Source organism: Notothenia coriiceps, unplaced genomic scaffold (assembly GCF_000735185.1).
Source record: "Notothenia coriiceps isolate Sejong01 unplaced genomic scaffold, NC01 NC01_scaffold00012273, whole genome shotgun sequence".
Lineage (NCBI taxonomy): Eukaryota > Metazoa > Chordata > Actinopteri > Perciformes > Nototheniidae > Notothenia > Notothenia coriiceps.
Window position 1 is genome coordinate 43,391 of NW_011344974.1, and position 20,160 is coordinate 63,550.

Consider the following 20,160-nt stretch of genomic DNA (forward strand, 5'->3'; position numbering starts at 1 on the left):
GTTGTCAAGTAGTCCCACCCCACAGAAAAAGAGTTCTTGCCTTTCTATTTTGAGCTGAAAATAGTGCGCTATATGCGTAAATTAAACAAAAGTGATTTATAGAATTGTAAATAACTTATAATGATAAAAAAGACTCCCTGTCATTAATTTAATGATATGTATCGGCTATTTCAGAGTTCATTTATGGAAATAAAAAGTTGACAGAGAAAAGGAAGAAATATCGCAGAAAAATAAAAACATTGAAACGCACACATGTTCTCTTTTTTTTATTTAAGAAGGTTTTGATTGAGTGATGAGTTTGCACTCTGACGAGTAGCACAGATGCAATAACAGAGAACCGACTCTGCAAATTGTAGGAGTGGTACGCTGGAAACAATGAAAACAATGAAAACAGCACGTGATAGATAGCTCAGTCAAAAGGTTAACGGTAACTCACAGACAAAACGTCTTGTTTTTAAAAAGTGCATTCACAAACATGACAAATACTCTCAACTCATGATGTCTATTTTTATGTGATACAAAATATGCATACCTGTTTTTAGATTTGTCTGTATTTCTATACATAGATATTTCTTCAAAAGGATCACTTTTTTTCTTTTTACAAAGGTTAAAAGCAGGGTTGTGGTCATAGCAGCTTCGGATATCTCTAGCCTCTTTACCATGTAACGAGATACACATAGTCTCAACAGATATCCAAATAAAACCTACGATTTTCTCTGTTGTTCAACTCAAAACGACATACCGTCTTTATTGAAAGAGATATTCATCAGTGAAGCCTGCAGTTTAGAAAAGAAATGGATCAATAAAACGCTTGGGCCATTAAATATATTTTTGTATACCCGCTTTTTTGTCAATATCATAAATACTAAAGACACAGGACAATATTATAAGACAATGCTGGGAGACTAAATGTAAAGATTAAAATAGTTCAAACATTATTTTTTTCAAGTTTTCTAGTTCATGAGAAAAAGAATATCAGGCGAGCACAGAAACACTATATTTCAGTCTTTTCTTCAGTCTATCCACGGCCCTTTTATATTTAAAAGAGCAATCATAAACAAGGTTGCCAGACAAAGGCCATACTGTCTTTAAACTCTTCTGTTTTAGTCCAGTCCAGACAAGATTCTTGCCCATTATAAATGAGGCAGGATCTTGGTTTTCAAAATAATTCATAAAAGCAGTCAAACATACTGATAAAAACCAATAAGTACCATGCAAATCTTGCAAGACGACATATTCTCAAACAAGAGACAAAATATTCTTCGTATAGGCGAAATATCAAGTGAAGAGGGAATGGATGAAAGGCAAAGACCTCTAATCAATACTAAATACTATATTTCCAAAACCAAACAAAAAATATTTAATCTGTACATAATATAGTACGCATGAGTTCAGACTGGATCAGCAGTTTATTTCCTTCTTGGAAGACTCTTAGTCTTTGCCAAACGCCTACCTTGGAATAATACAGAAAAGTATTTTTAATTGATCCCAATCTCTTTGTTCTCCTCCATAAATCTGGCGAACGGACGGACGGACCCGACATCCATACCAGCCTTCTCCATACCCGTCATGGAAGGGCTGTTTCCGGTGTGAACACGGTCCATTCCTCCCGGCATGGGTCCCAATGAAGTGATTCCTTGGCCACCGAGGCTGACGGGCAGCTGGTTGATGCCTCCATTCTGGATCACAGAGATCTCATTGTTCTTCATGGCAAGCCCGTTGGTGATTGCGGCGGCGTACTGGTTCCAGAAGCCCGGGTCGACGTTCATGGCCCGAGCCGCGAGATCCTTCTGGAACATCTCGCTGAACTTCATGGCGTCCCCACCCAAGAGGGCCATGGGATTCTCTACGGACAGTCGCCGACCCCTTCGGGCTGGAGCGTTGTTCCACATGTGTGTTCCCATGTGTACCTAAAATTAGCAAGAGAATAAAAAGAACATCATGGGTGTTATTGGGAGACCTTAACAGTTCAAGGCAAATACGAGATGCACACATTTTATTGTATGGATATGGAGTCGATCCCAGAGTATTACTTGTTACATGGTATGCATTTTTACAACCACAAAGATTCAGGTAAAATCCTAAGTGATGCTGTATTAAACTGGATCATACCTTCAAATTGCCCTTTGTGGTGAAAGCCCTTCCACAAATAGAGCAGGCGAAAGGTTTTTCCCCGGTGTGTGTGCGCTCGTGGATTTGCAGAGCACTGGCTGAGGAGAAATTCTTCCCACAGGCGTGGCAGTTGTGCTGCTTAGGAGTGCGTCGTGGAGGTGGGGGAGCCAACATCGGGTTGATGCTGGGGCTCATGGTGCTCTGGGGCGCTGCAGCAGGAACATGGATGCCCGCCGGAGGGTGAGAGTTGTCGCTCAGAGACATCGACCTCCCGTGTCCGTTCATTTCCATTTTGATCATGTTCGATGCAGTGCTGGCCAAATTAGGAGTGCTCAGACCTTAAAACAGAGAATTGAAATGCATGTTTGAATGCTGTAGCAATATAGTTACACAGTCACATTTTTTAAACTGTGAGATATGGATAGAAGATGAATATATCAGACTTGAAAACTTAGAAATTACACCTCTATGTAAAACCCCACTTCATTATTTAGGGCTAATAACACTTTTTTGTCTATTTCTATTTTGAGACTACATTTTGTTCAACTTAAATGATGCATCATGTTTAAGTTCATTTTGCACATACACACCTCGATCTCTATTTAGAAACAGCATGCTGAAGTGGCTCTCCTCCTTGATAAAGTGCCTGCCAGGTTGAGTGGCAGTCAGGTCAAGGGCCCCGGTGCCTTCAGTTGCAGAGAGCGGAGATGGGGTCTCTGATTTTTCCGACTTCACTGTTGCAAAGCCAGACAAATTGTTCTCCTGGCCCTCTTCTACTATCGTGGTGCTGTTGCTGTTGATGTTATTGTTGATTGCAGCTGGGGATTTGGATCGCAGGCTCTCAGAATTGCTGTGAGCTGGGGAAAAATGTTGCATCGAGCCGGAGGACTCAGACAAAGCAGGGCTCCCCAAGCTTTGACCTTCAGCATCCCCCACAGCAGAGAGGGAATCAGTGGCAAAGCAATCAGTTTCTCCTCCAAAGCTGATGCCGTTCTGCGTAGGCTTCTGACCAAACGAACGGGTCATATTGGCAGTTGCGTCGATCATCTTCATCTGGTTCTCCATTGCAGCAATGCTTGAAATTATGGAAGTTGGTGGGGAGCACCCAGGTGAATAGGGTTTACATGGGTCTACTTCTCCCTCTTTGAAGTCGGGTTCATCTTCTATAGCTTGCTCCATTTCATCCAGAAGGTCGTCATCATAACTACTCATCGCATCCATGCTCCTCTCATCAAAGGAGAGGTCAGTGTCCATCTCCTGCAGGCTTTCTGGGACAGGGGTGTTTGGTATCTGCCCTCCCATGTGCATACGAATGTGTTGCTGCAGCACGACGGCATTGGTGAACTTCTTCTGACAGATAGGGCAGGAGTGTTGGACCCGGAGTGGTGGTTTGGATCTATGGACACCAAAGTGTGTCTTCAGGTTTCCCTTTGTGGTGAATGCCCGCCCACATATCTTGCATTTGAAAGGCCTCTCGCCAGTGTGGATACGGTAGTGCATCTTGAGGGCACTCTGGCAGCTCAGAACGCGATGGCAGATGACACACTGGTTTGGATCAGTCATCTTCTTGTCAATGTTCTCGACAAGCTGCTGCAACTTTGATGTCTCCGAGGTTTGCATAGAGTCTAGGAGGCCTCCAAAGGGAAACTTGGCCTTAAACTGGTCTGAGAGCATGGGAAGGACAGGATGTGAGACAGGGCTAGAAATTGAGCTTGGGCTAGTGATGGGTTCAGTGAACTGGCCACTACTGGACGATGAGGTTGAGGTGACGGTGGAGGAAAGGACCACTTGAGTTAGTGTAGTTGTGGTGGTGGTGGTGTTCTCTCCTGGCCTAGTAGAGCAGCTTGGGGGAAGGAGAACACCTTCAGGTTTCAAGAGAGGAGGTGCATCACTACCTAGACTGGGCTTTGGGGAGGGGGACATAGTGGTCATGCCAGAGTCAATAGCAATATTAGGGGACAAAGATGCACAGTCGCTTAATGGTGGAGAATACCCTTGAGGGGACCTGTTAAGCGGTGTGAGGCTTAGAGACTCACCATAACCTCCCATCATACTCGGCAGCGTAGGAGGAAGCTGGAGCCCAACGGAGGTGGGATTTGTGGAGAGGATCTGTTTACTGTCGAGCCATGTGGTTACAGGTTTTTCCGGGGGAAAAGACATTCCATACGGGATGCCTGAGCTTGTGGGTACGTTGTCCAAGTACTCTGGCACAGGGTAGGGGTTCATCTGAACATGTGGGTATTTCTCTTTGTGCCTCTGGAAGTGGACTTTCAGATTTCCTTTAGTGGAGAAACGGTTTCCACATATGTTGCATTTGAAGGGCCTTTCTCCAGTGTGTGAACGCAGGTGGATCTGTAGGGCGCTGTCACTGCCAAACACCTTGGCACAGAACCGACACTTATGCTTGAAGAAGGGGTCCTCAGAGCTGGGCTTAGTGTCAAACACAGACACATTTGGGGGCTTCCCCTTGCGGTGCTTCATCATAGCAGAGAGGGGGTCAAGCGCATTGGCTGTGGCTGCTATGCTGGCCAGCGGGTTGGGGAAGATCACGCTGCTGGATGAGCTGTGAGGTATCAGCGGTAGATTGGAGGCAGAGCCCATGAGGCTGCTGTGGCTGAGCGAAGGAGGGGTGATGGAGTTCCTGGACAGAGCTGAGCTGCTGATGCCACCACATCCTGTTATACTACTGCTAATGTTGTTTGTGACTGATGATGAACAGGAGGGGAGTAGAGATGACAATCCGTTGCCACTGGACGAGGGAAACACCAAGTTATTTGAGCACGTGTTGGGTATTGAAGAGTTAGATGGCTGACAGCTACTGGGTGTTTGAGAGAGGGGCCCTTCCATCCCTGAGGTCAAGGGTGAAGGGCCTTGAGCGCTGAGCGTCGCTGGCAACCTCACAGGCATCTGATGGACAGGGGGAGTGATGAAGTTGTGTAGTTGAAGCTGACTTGCGATAGGAGGGGCACAGGAGGAAACAGGCCCTTGGTTTCCAGCAGCATTGCTGTGATGGTTGTTTAGAGCAGGCTGTGAGGCAGACTGCCTGTTCATCAGTGCCACCTGACTGCGTATCTGCTCTATCAGCTGCAGCTGGTGTATCTGCTGCTGCTGGAGGGCCATCAGCTGGTCCAGGATCATGGGAATAGCCATGGTGGAAACCCCACTGCCCACTGCTGCCCTTACGCTCTGTGAAAACTGGGCTACTGCAACCCGGGTGCCATGCAGGGTCTCCAAGGTAACATTGGTGCTTGGCATGGCGTAGCTTGTAACAGCGGAGGGGACCACATCATTGAGCTGAGGTAGGGAGCCGTCTGGTTCAGGGGATGTCACATCTGTCTCGTCGAGATCCATATTTTTTTCTGGTGAAAGCTCTAGCTCCATCTGCTCATCCTCGTTTTCTTGGAGATTGACCCCACTTAGGGTTGCTGTCTCTGGGATGTCCTCCCCCTCACCAACAAGACTGTGGTTGCCCTCCCTCGGGTCCTCGCTGTCAGCCTGTTCGCTAGAGCAGCTGGGTACAGGGGAGAGCTCTGTAGTATATTCTTGGGAGGGGATAGGTGTGTTCTCATTGTCATTAACTATGAGCACCAGGGGGCTTTTGGTGCAACATTTTAAATGTTCACAGAAGTCTGACCACTTGAAGAACTCAGCGCAGCACTTCTCACAAATGTGTGTCTCCTCACTGCCGCTGCGGCTCTCATTCCCACTGTCTGCGTCTTCCAGCACCTCACCTAGGGCTAAAGGGAGTGGAGGGGGTCAGGAGAATGGAGGGGGAATGGAAAAGAGGGAGGAGAGGGCAACAAAAGAATAATTAATGAATAAATAATCGATAAAGAATCCAAACATATTTTGCAGTGCAGTGCTGCACAGATTTAACCTTTCATTTTTTCCTCTCTTTTAACATAAACAAAATCAATATTCTTTTTATTTTTTTACTCCGAACAAATTGCCCTAGTTCACCAATTCTCAAGGCCCAGGTTTGTGCCTTCACACCCTCTCCATAGAGCAGCTAATAATTTTCTTTGTGCAATCCATCAAATTATGAGGGCCTATCAATTGTGGATACTGCCGCTTAATGAAATTCCATAGAACCTATTGATTTCCAATATTTCATACAATTCACGGCTGCCTCATCTGTTGGGTACAAATCAGGACTTTGATGGCCCTATTAGGATTCCCCTTTGCTATCAAGCCCAGTCATTTCCACCTGAATTTCAAATGCCTGGGCCTTGTCATTTAGCATTGCAAAGGTAATACTTTAGCCTTAAATCTAAGCAAGGGACTATACTGGATTACTCTTTTCTTATGATGTCAGGAAGAGTGATTTGTCAGTGTTTCAAAAGCAGAAATCGGATGAAAATGTAGCACTTAAAAATATCCTGTACCATTCGCCTTTAATTTGACAATTTACAATGTATGTTACCAATACACATACAAATGATACATATCATGCCCACTTTCAAATGCTTTTGGAAATGTTTGGAAATATACAACATTGCCTTTCAGTTAATAAATGTATCTGTCTTACTTTCCCTCCTTCTCCTATGCTCTCTAAAATGAGACTCAACAAATTACATGCTAGTGCCATGGCAGCGCAGTCTCTTGATTAGTTACACATGTTTAATCACAGTTTTAGGAAGCCACTTCCTCTTCCATACGCAACCATCAAGAGTCAAACAAACCGACGCCACACGCTCTGAGCAAAGACCAAATTCACACCTGATCAAAACCGTGCAAAAATGCCCTCCCATTTTTGTTTATTTTTTTTGTTTAAACATGGTTATACTCTATGTGTGTGTATATGTCTTTCTTGGCCCTATATACATTTCCCTTTCATAATGAGTGGGAAGTGAGCTCAATCACTGCCACAGCAACCTGCACATACTCTATTTCAGAGTCTCCTGTCCGGTATTTAGTCAAATACCCAGGGTAATTCTGGCGATACCATTATTTAGCTACAAAATGAATTATGTTACATACTAAAAACTATAAAAGAGGACAATTTAACGGGCATTATTGCCAAAAGGGTGAATTATTACACAAAAGTACTTTCCCTATAAAGACACTTTATAAAACAAAGTTGATTGATGACTTATTAATTTTGCCAAAATAGAATCAGAGCTACAAAAAGTGCAAAAAAATTGGATTGTAATTATTTGTAAACGGTGCAACTGCATCACACACACACACACACACACACACACACACACACACACACACACACACACACACACACACACACACAAAAGAGCAAATGTTCCTGAATAAAGTTAGTAATGTATTTAATTTACGCAAATGTTCTACCACTAATCATAACAGCAAAGCTCAACCAATAAGCCAACAAGCCTGATCTGTCAATATAAAAGATAAAATGACACGTAGTCGTAGATGGTGACATAACATCTAAGAACAGCTAAGACAAATACTGCCATGGAGGATTTCACATATTCACTCAACACTACATGTCTTCCTATGTGTTGCAAGTGAGCTACAGTGAGATTCATCCAGTGCTCACGCTCATTACAAAGGTTAAAACGGAGCGAGCCCTGGTGAGGCAGACATGAAGCATTCATGCCAATTACAGTGACTCATTAGTAAAGAAATTCATCACTCCTCCTGTAATTTCTGGCCAAAGGGGGCAGGAGCTCTCAAGGTGTGGTGACTGTAACTCAATTAATTATCAACAGAAAGGCTTTGGACAGACTCCGCGTTCCCATCCTCAATGGGGCTGGGGCTGACAAAACACGATATTATTTGACTTAATCATGTAAGGTTAAATTAGAAATCCGAAGAAAATTGATTTAGCAATATAAAATAAATCTAAATCCGTGACGGTTCTTTAATTATCAATGTTACCTCCCCCCTTGATTATCCAGTGCAAAATCATTATAAGAATTGCATTAAAAAAAAATGTTTTCCCAAAATGATTATCATATTATTTATACCAAGTGAGAAGAAACGTCAGGGACACGTGACAAAAGTCTTAAAATCTCCTTAGGCCGGCAGCGGACAGCAGAACTAATTTCCATAATTGGGGGTTGAAAGGTCAGCGCAAATGAGTAGGCATTGTGTTGAGCTGATTAGTTATTAGAATGGTATTACTGTCAATCTCTTTTATTAATTCATACAATTACAAGGGGGGGGCTTTGTATGCCTCTGACCTCACACACACAAACGCACCGATACGTTCTTTCACACATATGTTGACGCACAAATGACAAACACATGCTTTTTGCGGCCACTGCAGATAAATAACTGTAGTGTGTGTATATGGCTGCTTGGGCAGGCCTATCTAAGCAAGTTTCCTCTGTGAAGTGATATTGTGTCTAATATGAATCGTACATTTCATTGTTTTTATTTGAAAAATAAATACATTTTTGAAAATATCCTTTTTACGGGGCCTTTTCAGTTTCAGACTATATTTTAAAGAATACTATAGCCTCAATAGCTCAACACTGCCATAAAAAAAAAAGCCTCAATGAAATTCTCGGATGTGGATTTTGGATGTGGCTTCTGACATTTTGAATATTGCTACAATTACTCAATATTACAAGACAGGCTACAACAATTTCCCTATTTCCCACTGTACATGCCAATAAGCTTAAAATGATACAATTTGCATTCATAATTACCATTCTCTCCTGAAACAGTGGGACGCCATCGCAGCTGTGTAAAAGCGACATTTTGTGTATTTTATGTATTTGCAAGACAGTGAGAGTGTGTGTGCACTAGTGTGTGAGTGTAGGGGGTTGTATTGATTTTCCTATGGCATGAGAAGAAAGGATGAAAAAAAATCCAATCCGTTTTCCATTCTTCCAAGAGTCTTCATTTACTCAGATGCAAATATTAAGCTTGTGGATAATAGTGGGATTGAGGACATTGGATCCGTGTGTCCGCTATCTTGCTCAATAATTGTTGTCATGCTAACTGTAACCGCTAATCTGACATATTATATCAGATGAGCTATTCATCCTTTCCACCGATCCTGTGAAAGCCACAGAGCCGAGCGTTGATCAATTTCAAATTCCTTCAATCTTAACAATTTCAAGATCCACTTACTGAGCGCACACACACACACACACACACACACACACCATGACACTGGTAACATGTTACGGTAAAGTCAATGGTGTCTAAAGGGATTTCAAGTGTTTTGTGTCTTCCATTTCCTATTTGTCAAACTGTGCCTTTTTTTTTATTAACCTACAGTAATCTCTAGCCTCACTAGAACCGCCCCCTCCTTCTGCCTCTTCAAAAAGCATTATTCTCGAGCATCTGGGGATAGTTCAGGACCCTTAAAGAGAGATGCATCACTGTGGGTCCTGCCCATGTTGGGAGGGGAGGGCCAAAAGAAACAGGCCTCTGGCTTCAACAATCTTGGAATTCTTTGATCACACATCCACAACTCTATTCTCGGGGAAATTTATTATTTTAAGTCATATTTTTTAAGTTTTGACTGATGTATATTGACTTTTGTGACGTGTAAATTCCCATTTGAAATACTGAATCTGTTTTCACATTGTTGAAGCATTGCATTTATTATTCTAATATTATCTTATAATATTTGTGTGAATCTTTAAAACAGCGGATTGTTCAAAAATAGGTTTGTCTGCACACTTCCTGAAAAGTAAACACATCTGAACGCATGAGGCATCTCATCAAATGATCCTATGCATCATGCAGAGGCTCGAGCGCCTTCAACACTGCTCTGCCTGTGTGTGTGTTTAATGTGTGTGTGTGTGTCACCGGCCTGGTCAGCCGCTCTGCAGAGTGGTACAGTCATATCTGCACTAACAGAGAGGCCTTTTGTCGTTGCTTGCAGATGTGCGGCAGCCAAAACATTAACGATTTGTTTGTGCAAGCATTTGCAATACAGTATTCAATGACGGCACTCTGTCCAGAGGAGTGTGTCACCCGGTAAGATGGTTCTCTCTGGATGTGGTTTTACAAAAGAGTTGGAGATGAGGAGGCTTTAATGGAAGCTCATCTTGCAGCAGGTCATATTTAATGGTCTTTTTTTTACATGGGTTTGCTTCAGCTAGATTCAAATAGTTATATTTTGAAGTAAAACAAACAAAACATCTCAACTGTCAAACTGTTGGTCCGTGGCTTCACTTTTTGAAAAGCTAAAATCCCCTAAACAAAAATAATCTTCAGAAAAACGACTAATGACGAAATGTGCCTCTTCGGTCTCTTAAATCTGCTTAATGTCAAAACATTCCTGTCAAGTCCTTCCTCTCAATCAGGATATTTCTTGTTTGTGTGTGTTTTTTCGGCGCAGGGGGGTAATTTGGACACGGCCATATCTGAGTGCCTTCTTTGGCACAACTGTGTGGGTGGTCCAGGGGCCTGCACCCAATGGTGAGAGGGGATTAAAACAAAAGCCAAACAAAAGCCCTACTGCAGGGGAACCGTGTTGTCACTGTCAGCAGGGATTTCCTCACTGTATTCCATATGTTTTGAACCTCATAACCACGGACATTCCTGATTCGAAGATTATGTTTGCGAGAAAGGGAAACTTAAACATTGGGAGTGTGTTTGAGGATTCAATAAAGACGGTAATGAGACATATCTGTGAAAAAGCATCAAAACTAAAGCCTAAATGTATGCTCCTTTCTAAAATTATCATAGAGTGTCTCCTAAGATGAAGAAAATGTCATTTTTTCCAACAAATAACATTGTGAAACTGTTCTTTTCTTGGTTGAAATTGATCATGTACGTCTGAAGAAATGTATATTTTCAACATCCCTCTGAACACAAGTGTATCACAGTGCAATACGTACGCCACCACTTCCCACACATTCCACATGCACACCTTGAAAGGCACTGGATGCAGAGGAGGAGGCGGTGGCCGGATGAAAAGCCCGTCGCTGTTCACACTTTCTAGGACACGAGTATGCTGCGCTGCCAAGGTCAACGGCACACATGTTCTAATTGTACGAGGAGCTTGACATCAAACGGCAGGGCCTGTCCGACCGGGGCTAGACAAAGGTTAAGTCAGCAAGCTTTGTAAAAGCACTCCTAAGGAGACCCCCCCTCCCCTTCTGTCCCTATTTGAACACACACACAACCCCCAATGCCCTCAGGGGGCAAGTGTCAGGAAGGCCTGAGGGGGAGATGATATGCCAGACAAGAGCTTGTTGGCACTTGATTTTAGTTTTTCATCTTTATTGGCACATTAAAGGGATCCTGACTGAGCTGCAGCAGAGTGAAAGACATCCACTCACAGAGGTCCGATCAAAAAATAAAGAACACAGAAGGACAGGTTTACATCCTAGTTCCCTAATCCGGGGACTATTTTTCTTGCTCGATATTTCACAAAATGTGTCCTTCAGCTCAATTTGAACGCCATCCGAATGCTTGACTTGCTCCCTAAAACCAGCTCGACATAATATAGATTTCAAGTCTGAATAACAATTGGAACCTTTGAGTTCCTTCGACGTTATATGCAATGATTTGTCAAGACGATTGATGGTCAGGAGCTGCAGCACGGGCACCAGAGAGTCTGATCATGCTGCAGTGATACACCGCAGTCGTGACATTCGTCCGTAAGGAAGCTTTCAATGAGTGTTATTGGGTTTATCTAAGTGTATGGGCTCGCTGTGCTCTACCAAAGGCTTGGGATTGTTTCACTGTCACGTACGTCTGTCATGGAAACAAGCGAGCCAGTATAGTGCTCCGATGAGGACATGCACGAACATTCCTCGGGCACTTCCAGTGTTAAGCACAATGGCGTATAGGTTACAAGGCAGTGTGTTTGCTTTATTTTAATGGTAGACATCCATGCAGAAAGGTGTACAAATGATCAAAGAATGTGTGGAGCCCTGAATGTTCTGGATACTGCTTTCTTTATCACAAATTGCAGGAATATTGTTTAACTGAAATTAAAATCATCCAAATGTTATGACTAAAAAAGGGTTTTTCCTTCCATGATCCTACAGGAGAACAACCTGATGGATAATCTACCAAATCTACCAACGGGTTACCTCAACATTAAAACAGACACACTGTTCAAATGTGAAATCGTCCTGGAGAAAATCAAGCAAATCGGACAAAAAGAGCCAAGAGTCATCAGTGTGATTCCCCAAAGCCCTCACACCAACATTTCCCCATGCAAAGAGAGCTGCTCCCCAGAGATTACATCACGCATTTCTATTGTAAAGAAGCCCTGCAAAGTGTGTGAGTGTGTGACTGGGTCTGCGTTGGCCAACATGAGCCAAATGGAGAGGTATAAATAATAGCAGTGATTTTCTTTTAAAGTATCAACTTTAAAAGAAATACACATTTTAGAGTAAAAAAGGGTGATTATGTTAATATTAAAACACTATATTATTGTGACTGTTGGTTCATCTATGAAATTATTAAATCAAGTATTCCTCATAGATACAAAATTAGATTTCTTCCTCCTTTTATACAATGTTGTTTTATAAAAATACAGCAATTACAAATACTTGAATTTCAAAGAATCGTAACATTTAGAAAAACATCATGTTCAACAGGATTTTTGAAAATAAAGTACTATTTCTACGGTTGTTCCTATAATTCCAACGGCTTTCTGAAGATGTGACTTTAGCACTATAATGATCGTTTTATTGCGCAAAAGGCTGAGTACAGAATGCAAGATGAATGAGCCTTTTTTTCTCTCTCTCGCATGGCGAGGACGAGCCCTGTCAACCGATGTTGTCGACATTGTGAGCAAAAGGGAACAAATCAAGTGTGCTAAATTTATGTGAGGGGGGTAAACAAAAACATTTCCATAACAAAACGCAGGCTTCGACCTGCAACAGAATCCGCACGTCGCTCCTAGGAGAGCCAGACAGGCGCAGGGGGACAAAAGACTGATTCAAAATCAAATGTATCTTTTTTAACGGGTTTTATTTGTATTTATTTAATTAAAATAGAAATCGTCGCATGTCTTTCTTTCGCCGAATTAAGAATTTAAAAGATGTAAAATAATGTCAAATATTTCCAAGTTCTTAAATTGTGTGTGCATGTGTTTAAGCGCATGCACAAGTCAACTGTAAGATTTCAAAGACTAATTTGCAAAGGAGCCTCCAATTTTTTTAAATATATATTAATATTAAAATAGTGATATTTTGAAGAAAGGCTTTCAAAAAGGCCTCATGCACATATTACAAAATTGTTTAAAATGAATACATTATGCATTAAACACTTTAATCCTAAAAGTCGCCGATAATGTGACCAGATGCAGGTTAGACTGATGTTTAGGGGATAAAACTAACTCGACTTTTTAAAACAACAAACTTGCGTGTAAACTAAGAGAACCATTTCTGACTTAATAACGCTGATGTCAAAATTGCATATTTAAGAAATACATCTTATTATAAATCCGGATCCAGTTTCCATTTAAAGTCGAACTTAAAGAAGTTTAAAAGCTGCTGAAACAGAGTGAAATAAAGAAAACACAGCTAGTGTAAAGTGTAGTGACAGGGGAAGTTGTCTTGTTTTGGAAAGAGGAGAACTCAGCTGGTTAATTCCACTCACCGTGCTCGGAAATCACCCCGGCTATTGCGGGATCCTCGTCCGACTTGAGGTGCTGCGGCTTGGCTTGCTTGCGTCGGGACATGCTGCTGCTGGCGTGGATGTCGCTGCTGCTGCTGCTTTTGCGCTCCGTGATGCCTCTGCGTTTTGCAGATACATCAGCGGAGAGCGAATGAATCAACACGCACACACACACTTAAAAAAAAAAGTTCGCAAATAGTCTGATATAGCTGAGAGAGAGGAAAGGAGGGGGACGCAAAAAAGGAAAAATGTTCAGTAAATTAGCCGTTGCTGCTGCTGCTGCCGTCGCTGCTGTTGCTGTGCGTCGGATTGCGCATGTCGGTATAATAATTACGATAGTGAATAATGCCTCGCGATTAATGGCACCATGTGAAGGTGGGGAGGATTGGCTGGAGTCCAGCGGACGCGCATTGGATATGGTAATGAGGGACGGACTGAGCAATTAGCAGCTTCACTCTCAGACTTTATCCGTCTCTTTTTCTCTTTACTATCCAACCTCTCTCCCCCCCCCACAACACTACACACCAAATCTCTTGTTATGCCCGGGCTCACGGGGGGGTCTTCAACAAGGGAACGTCAAAACCCCTGCCTCCTTTCACTGAGGATTCACAGCGTTTCTTCTCCGAGTATCATCTTCATCACTTTGACCTTTATGATCCCATCTTCTCATAAAGTCTCGAGAGTTCTGCTCCGTTATAGGTAACTTTTACTCCTCCTGAATTGGACTCTTTAAAGTTGTCTCTTCATGGACACGTTTCCGGTAATCATAAACCGGTTGATGTGTAAAAGTTATTCACAAAATTCACACCTCTTTTTGAATCGTGTTCAAACTTTGACGCGAAAAAGCAGATAAGCAGCCTCCAATATCAAACACTCATTCGTCCCAGAAGAAATCGCTTCTCCTCGCGATGAAGTCCACCTCTTCCTCCTCCTTTAGCTCCCGGTTGCCCCTTCGCCTCGGTGCGCTCTTAAAAAAAAAGTACCTTTTTTTCGGGATATCTTGAAGCGAAACACTGAAACGCGGCTGCTTTCTTCCAAATTAAAGCATCACTCAGTGTCTTCCCTTCTGCCGGCTCATATGGAAGCCAGCTTTGGAAGTTATCTTGTGGCAGACCGCTCCGGTGTCTCGGTGTCGGGCACGGCTCGGTGTGTGTAGGGACTGCGCTGTGTGTGAGAGTTAACCCCCAAGCTGAGGTTCAGCCCATTGCTTTCAGCCACCACTAGGATGTACCACCACGTTACTGTTCAATGGATCGTCCTCAGACTCCAGTGAACACCCAGATTTGACCTCCCATCATACAATATCTCACACCAACCTGTTTTTGTTAGAGATAGACATGGAGATAGGGATATGTCATATTAATCTTGCAGTATATTTGATTTATGAGAGGAGATTTTGTGGCTTTACGTTGGCTACATACATTTAGGTTCACTTTAATGTAAAAAAAGAAATACGCACAGTGTAAAAGTGTGTCCTTTGCTGGTCCAAGTGATTAACCTGATTACATTTAAATGATTGTATATCGTACAGTTGTTTTATCATTTTAATATATAGCCTATATGTCAACACTATACCTTGCACTTTTAGCTTTTTGCTTGAAAGTAAAATACGTAAATAAGGAGAAACGATGTTGTGTGCATCGGTTTGAACTCATTGTGTTGCTGAATAAACACATTAACCCTTCACGTGGCGAATTTCTATTTGCATTAAAGTCTGCGGATGCATGGGGTCATATTAATGGGAAGGGGATTGGAGGGATTAAGATATTCGAGGCCAACTGGCATGTAAATAAGACGGGCAAAACGTGCATAAATGTTATTGATATACATAAATTGATATTCATTATTTGCATGTATTTTGTTTTTGCATTTTAAACGTTGTAATTTATCCTAAAATAGGGCTTTAGATTACGTAATTGTTTATATAATATTTTTGTTTTAATGGGAAATTTGGTAAAAACGTACAATTCTAGATAAATAAGAAACCTTTTTTTACTGTAACGATGGATGAGCTTTTTTTCAGTTAGGGAGGGGGGTTCGGTTAGAGCTCCCCCCTCCTCTCTCTCCCCCCTGCCACCCCCTCCCTTTCCCTCGTGTCTGTTTGACTTGTCTATTCCCCTGTGTGCACCTCATATGAGAGACAAATCTGTTGTCAACAAGGTCGCCCCGCGCGCAAACTTTCTTCATTCCCCCCCCCATTTCCCACTCTTCCTCCCCCATCACCTCCTTTAGAAGTTATGTCCAAAAAAAGCCTGTTATTATCTGGTATTAATAGATTCTGCCCCAGGAAGACAAAATCAGCTATTGATAATTGCAAGGAGTATACGGCAGCTACTGTATCGATCGGCGTGTCCTCCACTCCCCTGCTGCTGCGAGATAAGGAGACACACTCTTTAGAGCAATATAATTTCTTTTGACCTATCTGCTTGCTACAGACTTATGATGAATAGCCAGAGTGGCTGAAGTCCTTTATCACAAAAGTTACCCCCTTGATATAATATTGATTCTTTATAACAAGCTCGCCACACAAAAATCAAACTGTCCACTTGGCCATCATCATCATCAATATCATCACAAAGGCGGAGGAATGAAGATCCCTGCGCCTCTACAAAAAAAAAAGAAATAAATAAAAAAGGAGAGCCTTTACAATCTCCCCTCTGTAAGGCCTAATCTTTATTTTGCTGATGATGAAAGGAGAGGGGAAACGAGGCAAGGTGCCATTTAAAACGAGCTGCCATTTAATCCGGTATAGACACACATACAGGAAAGGAGGGAGGGGGGGGAGATCCAGAGTGATCAGGTCTGCCAAACAGCTTGGACTTCTGGGAAAGTCATTCATTTGGTATGATTTTTTACAAGTGGCAGAAAGGGTTTTGCTGATTTTAGAGTCTGAACACCAATCCTAGTGAAAAATAAAAAGACCCACCTCCCTGGAACTATTAAAAAAGACTATGGATTTGGGGAAATATCACCAAATGAATAGCTCTGCAGAGGAAGAGTAACAAAAAAAGCACGTTTGTTTTACGACACAGCTGACACCGGATGCGCCCCAGCGGCATCTTTTAACCTTAAAGAGAAGAAGGCTGTTTCTGCTGCATAGCTGGAGCCCCCCAAAGAGGGCTATTTCAGCGGGGCCAGTCTCTCTCCATTCACCGGGAGAGGAGAGAGAGCTGCTGGTGGAGGAGAAGCGGCGGTGGGGGTGGAGGAAGGAGGGAGAAAACCTGTAATCACCCAAACAACCGCTTTTTTTTCTCGTATTTGTTCATCCCCTCTGGTTCCGTGTCGCAAGGTAAGAAAAAAGGGGCCACTTGGCTCCTAATGCTGGCCCTCTCTAGTGTGCATCATATAGTGCACCGGCTGACTTCTCTAAGAACTCCTCTCCTTTTCCTCTCCCCTCTCTCTCACTCTGCAGCATCTGTCTCTCACTGCGGGAATCGGAAAAAGGGGAGGCCGGACCGCGAGGAAGTCACCAAGAGGTAAATTACGCACGTTTTTGATTTATCATGTTATCGTCGCGGATTGTAAAAAAAAAACAAAGAAACGTGCCAGCACTACAGTTCTCCATCAGATATATTTTAATACGAGTTTTTTTTTTTATCTATTGAGGATTTTAAAGCAGGCGATTACATCGATAGAGAAGCGCAGGATGAGAAACCGCGTCCCTCAGTGTCCGTCAGTTTCCAATCAGACGTCTTTGCGCCGTCGCAACTGGTGCCAAGACACGTTCACACACACACACACACACACACACACACACACACACACACACACACACACACACACACACACGCACACACAGGCACACACGCACACACGCACGCGCACACACATACACGCGCATGCACGCACACCGCAGGCTAATGTGGCAGCCTATGGCACACTGGTAAAGGCTTTGATCTGCACCAATCAGCGGCGACTTGTAACTTTTTTTCCTGCTATCGGATGATCATGACAGTAGTCCCTGCTGGGTTGATAGTTATTATTGTGTGTGTTTATTAGAAGAGATGTGGCATTGCTTCATTTCTTCTAACTTTATAATACTGTTGTGTATGTGGCAATACATAGTATTACATTTAGTGAAGTTGATACTTTTTATGGTTTTATTATGACATTCCTTTAGACAAATAGGCTAAATGTATATAGGTTTATGTCAACTTATGATGACATGTTGGATATTATAGATCTAATAAATTGTTATATATTAATTATATATGCAAACACTTACTAAATATTGTGTCACCAGAGTGAGTTTGAAATGATCCCACATTTTTCTCTTTGTAAGTATATGATTCTAATATTTCTTATGGTGTATTACACAGTATTCATAGGATTATGAAACCACATGCTCATTAGGGTAGACTGTATTAAAGTGTGAGTTTTATTAAATTAACATCAAATAAAACACTTAATTTGTCCTCGGGTGGCATTTTGTAGATGCACTGATGGTACTTAGAGACACATAGTTATATTTTTATAAAATTCCTAAAATATTTAAATACTGCCTTTTTTTATATAGCATAATTTAGTGTTGTTTTAAAGATTACTGCTAACTTGTTAGTGTGTTGGGTGATAAACAAAGGCTCTTTCCATTTAAGAAGCCATGCAAAATGTGTGTGTATGTACGTGTGTGTGTGTGTGTGTGTGTGTGTGTGTGTGTGTGTGCGTGTGTGTGTGTGTTGTATTATTAGACACTGAGTGCAACTATGGCAGCTGGATGACATGACATGTGAGAGAATGTTTTTTTTCTTTTCCTGACATGTTTTCTAGCTTTTTTCTCTTCGCTACACACCCATTAGTTGTATATGTAAAACACACACACACACACGTGTGCACACACAATTTGATACATAATTGTGGACATCATGCATAAGTAATGACTATTGTAGCTGGGGCTCTATTAAGTGGCAACTGGCTGTGATCCTGCTCTGAAAGTGTTTTACTCTCACATTTATCCCAGAGTCACAGATTAGGAAGGCGTCTGAATCACGTGTGAACTGTTTTCACATCAGACCACACATTTTTCCAGTTATCATATCATGACCTGCTTATCTCCTCCCCTCAAATGAGGCCGGCTGAGATGAAATGTGACAGGCTGCTAGTACCTGAGATGAGTAAAATGTGATCTGACTGCTCCAATCAGGCCTAATTGAAATGAATTGAATCAACCCATTTCTTCTGCTACTGTAATTAAATTAGTAGCCGGGGTGTAATTGGACATCGAGTTGGCACTCGAGAGAGGAGATGACAAAATGCTCATTGCTGCCACCAAAAGAATATGTGTCAGATTCAGTGTGAAAGGCGGCTCGCCAAATGCTGGCTGACACGTTGACATGGCGCCTCACCAGAGGAGACGACAAAAAAAAACCTCACATTATTTGTCAGACTGAAACACGGCCAAATATGGAGGGTAATATGTTAAAATAATGCGATTGACAAAATATGCAGAAAGTATGGAATCAAGCATATTCACTGTAGTGCATATCAAGCTGATCTTATAACATGCAAAAAAAAAACTCACATTATTTGTCAGACTGAAACACGGCCAAATATGGAGGGTAATATGTTAAAATAATGCGATTGACAAAATATGCAGAAAGTATGGAATCAAGCATATTCACTGTAGTGCATATCAAGCTGATCTTATAACATGCAACAACTTGTTTTTCCCGTGGTGCGTGGTGTTATTTTTAAAGTTGAACTGATAAGTTGATCAATGCTTTGATCTGCATTTACAATTGATAGTGTGACAGGGACTTGTTTGATTATTACGGGTGTACCTGAACAGGGACTACAGATGGAAATGTGCCAATAGCTACATTTGGCATAAATCCTCCTTTCTTAATGTGTTTTATGCATTACTCTTGTTGAATAAAGACATAATAACAATAATAGTTATTTAATTAAAGTCCATATTTCTGTTTTTCTGGGAACTTAAAACTCCAAAAGTACTAGCATTTTTATAACTCAGCTCAGTATAAAAATCGAAATTAATAAATAAAGAACCAACAGTTAAAGGCAATCAAATACAAGTCTATTGTAGTCAAAAGTCACTAATGCTATCGGCTGATATCTGATATTCTGTTGCAGCCTGATACTTGCAACAGATATATCGTTCTTACCCTCCTAGATAAGCTGTAGGGTCGCCGATTCAAGTCCCCGAACAGACCTAAAAATGGAGTGTGGACTGCTACTTGGGGAGGTCCCAGTTCACCTCCTGCCCTGCCGTGGTGTCCTTGAGCAAGGCACCGGACAACCCCCTTCCCCCCTCACTCCCATTGCTCCCCGGGCGCTGTGTAATAGCTGCCCACTGCTCCTAGTACTAGACTCCTGGTTCTAGGATGGGTTAAATGCAGAGGCCACATGTCACTGTGTGCTGTGTGCTCTTCATGTGTGACCATTAAAAAGGGTTTCATCCCTCCCATTATTCTGTACTTAAAGATAGTTTGGAGATCTTGTACTTTATCTCAGTATAACCTCTTTTGCTCCTTCTACTCCACTACAGTTCAGAGGTAAGTGGTGTACTTA

General features: G+C 42.2%; 1 protein-coding gene across 1 annotated transcript; it reads right to left on the reverse strand.

Annotated features, from left to right (window-relative positions):
* Window positions 1-262: 262 nt before the first annotated feature.
* Window positions 263-14,765, reverse strand: sall3a (spalt-like transcription factor 3a). Its single transcript, XM_010773268.1, has 4 exons — window positions 13,618-14,765; window positions 2,703-5,849; window positions 2,113-2,450; window positions 263-1,910 (listed from the first exon to the last, which is right to left on the reverse strand). Exons 1-4 carry the CDS (start codon window positions 13,697-13,699, stop codon window positions 1,479-1,481), a joined length of 3,999 nt encoding a protein of 1,332 aa, XP_010771570.1. The 5' UTR covers window positions 13,700-14,765; the 3' UTR covers window positions 263-1,478.
* Window positions 14,766-20,160: the final 5,395 nt, after the last annotated feature.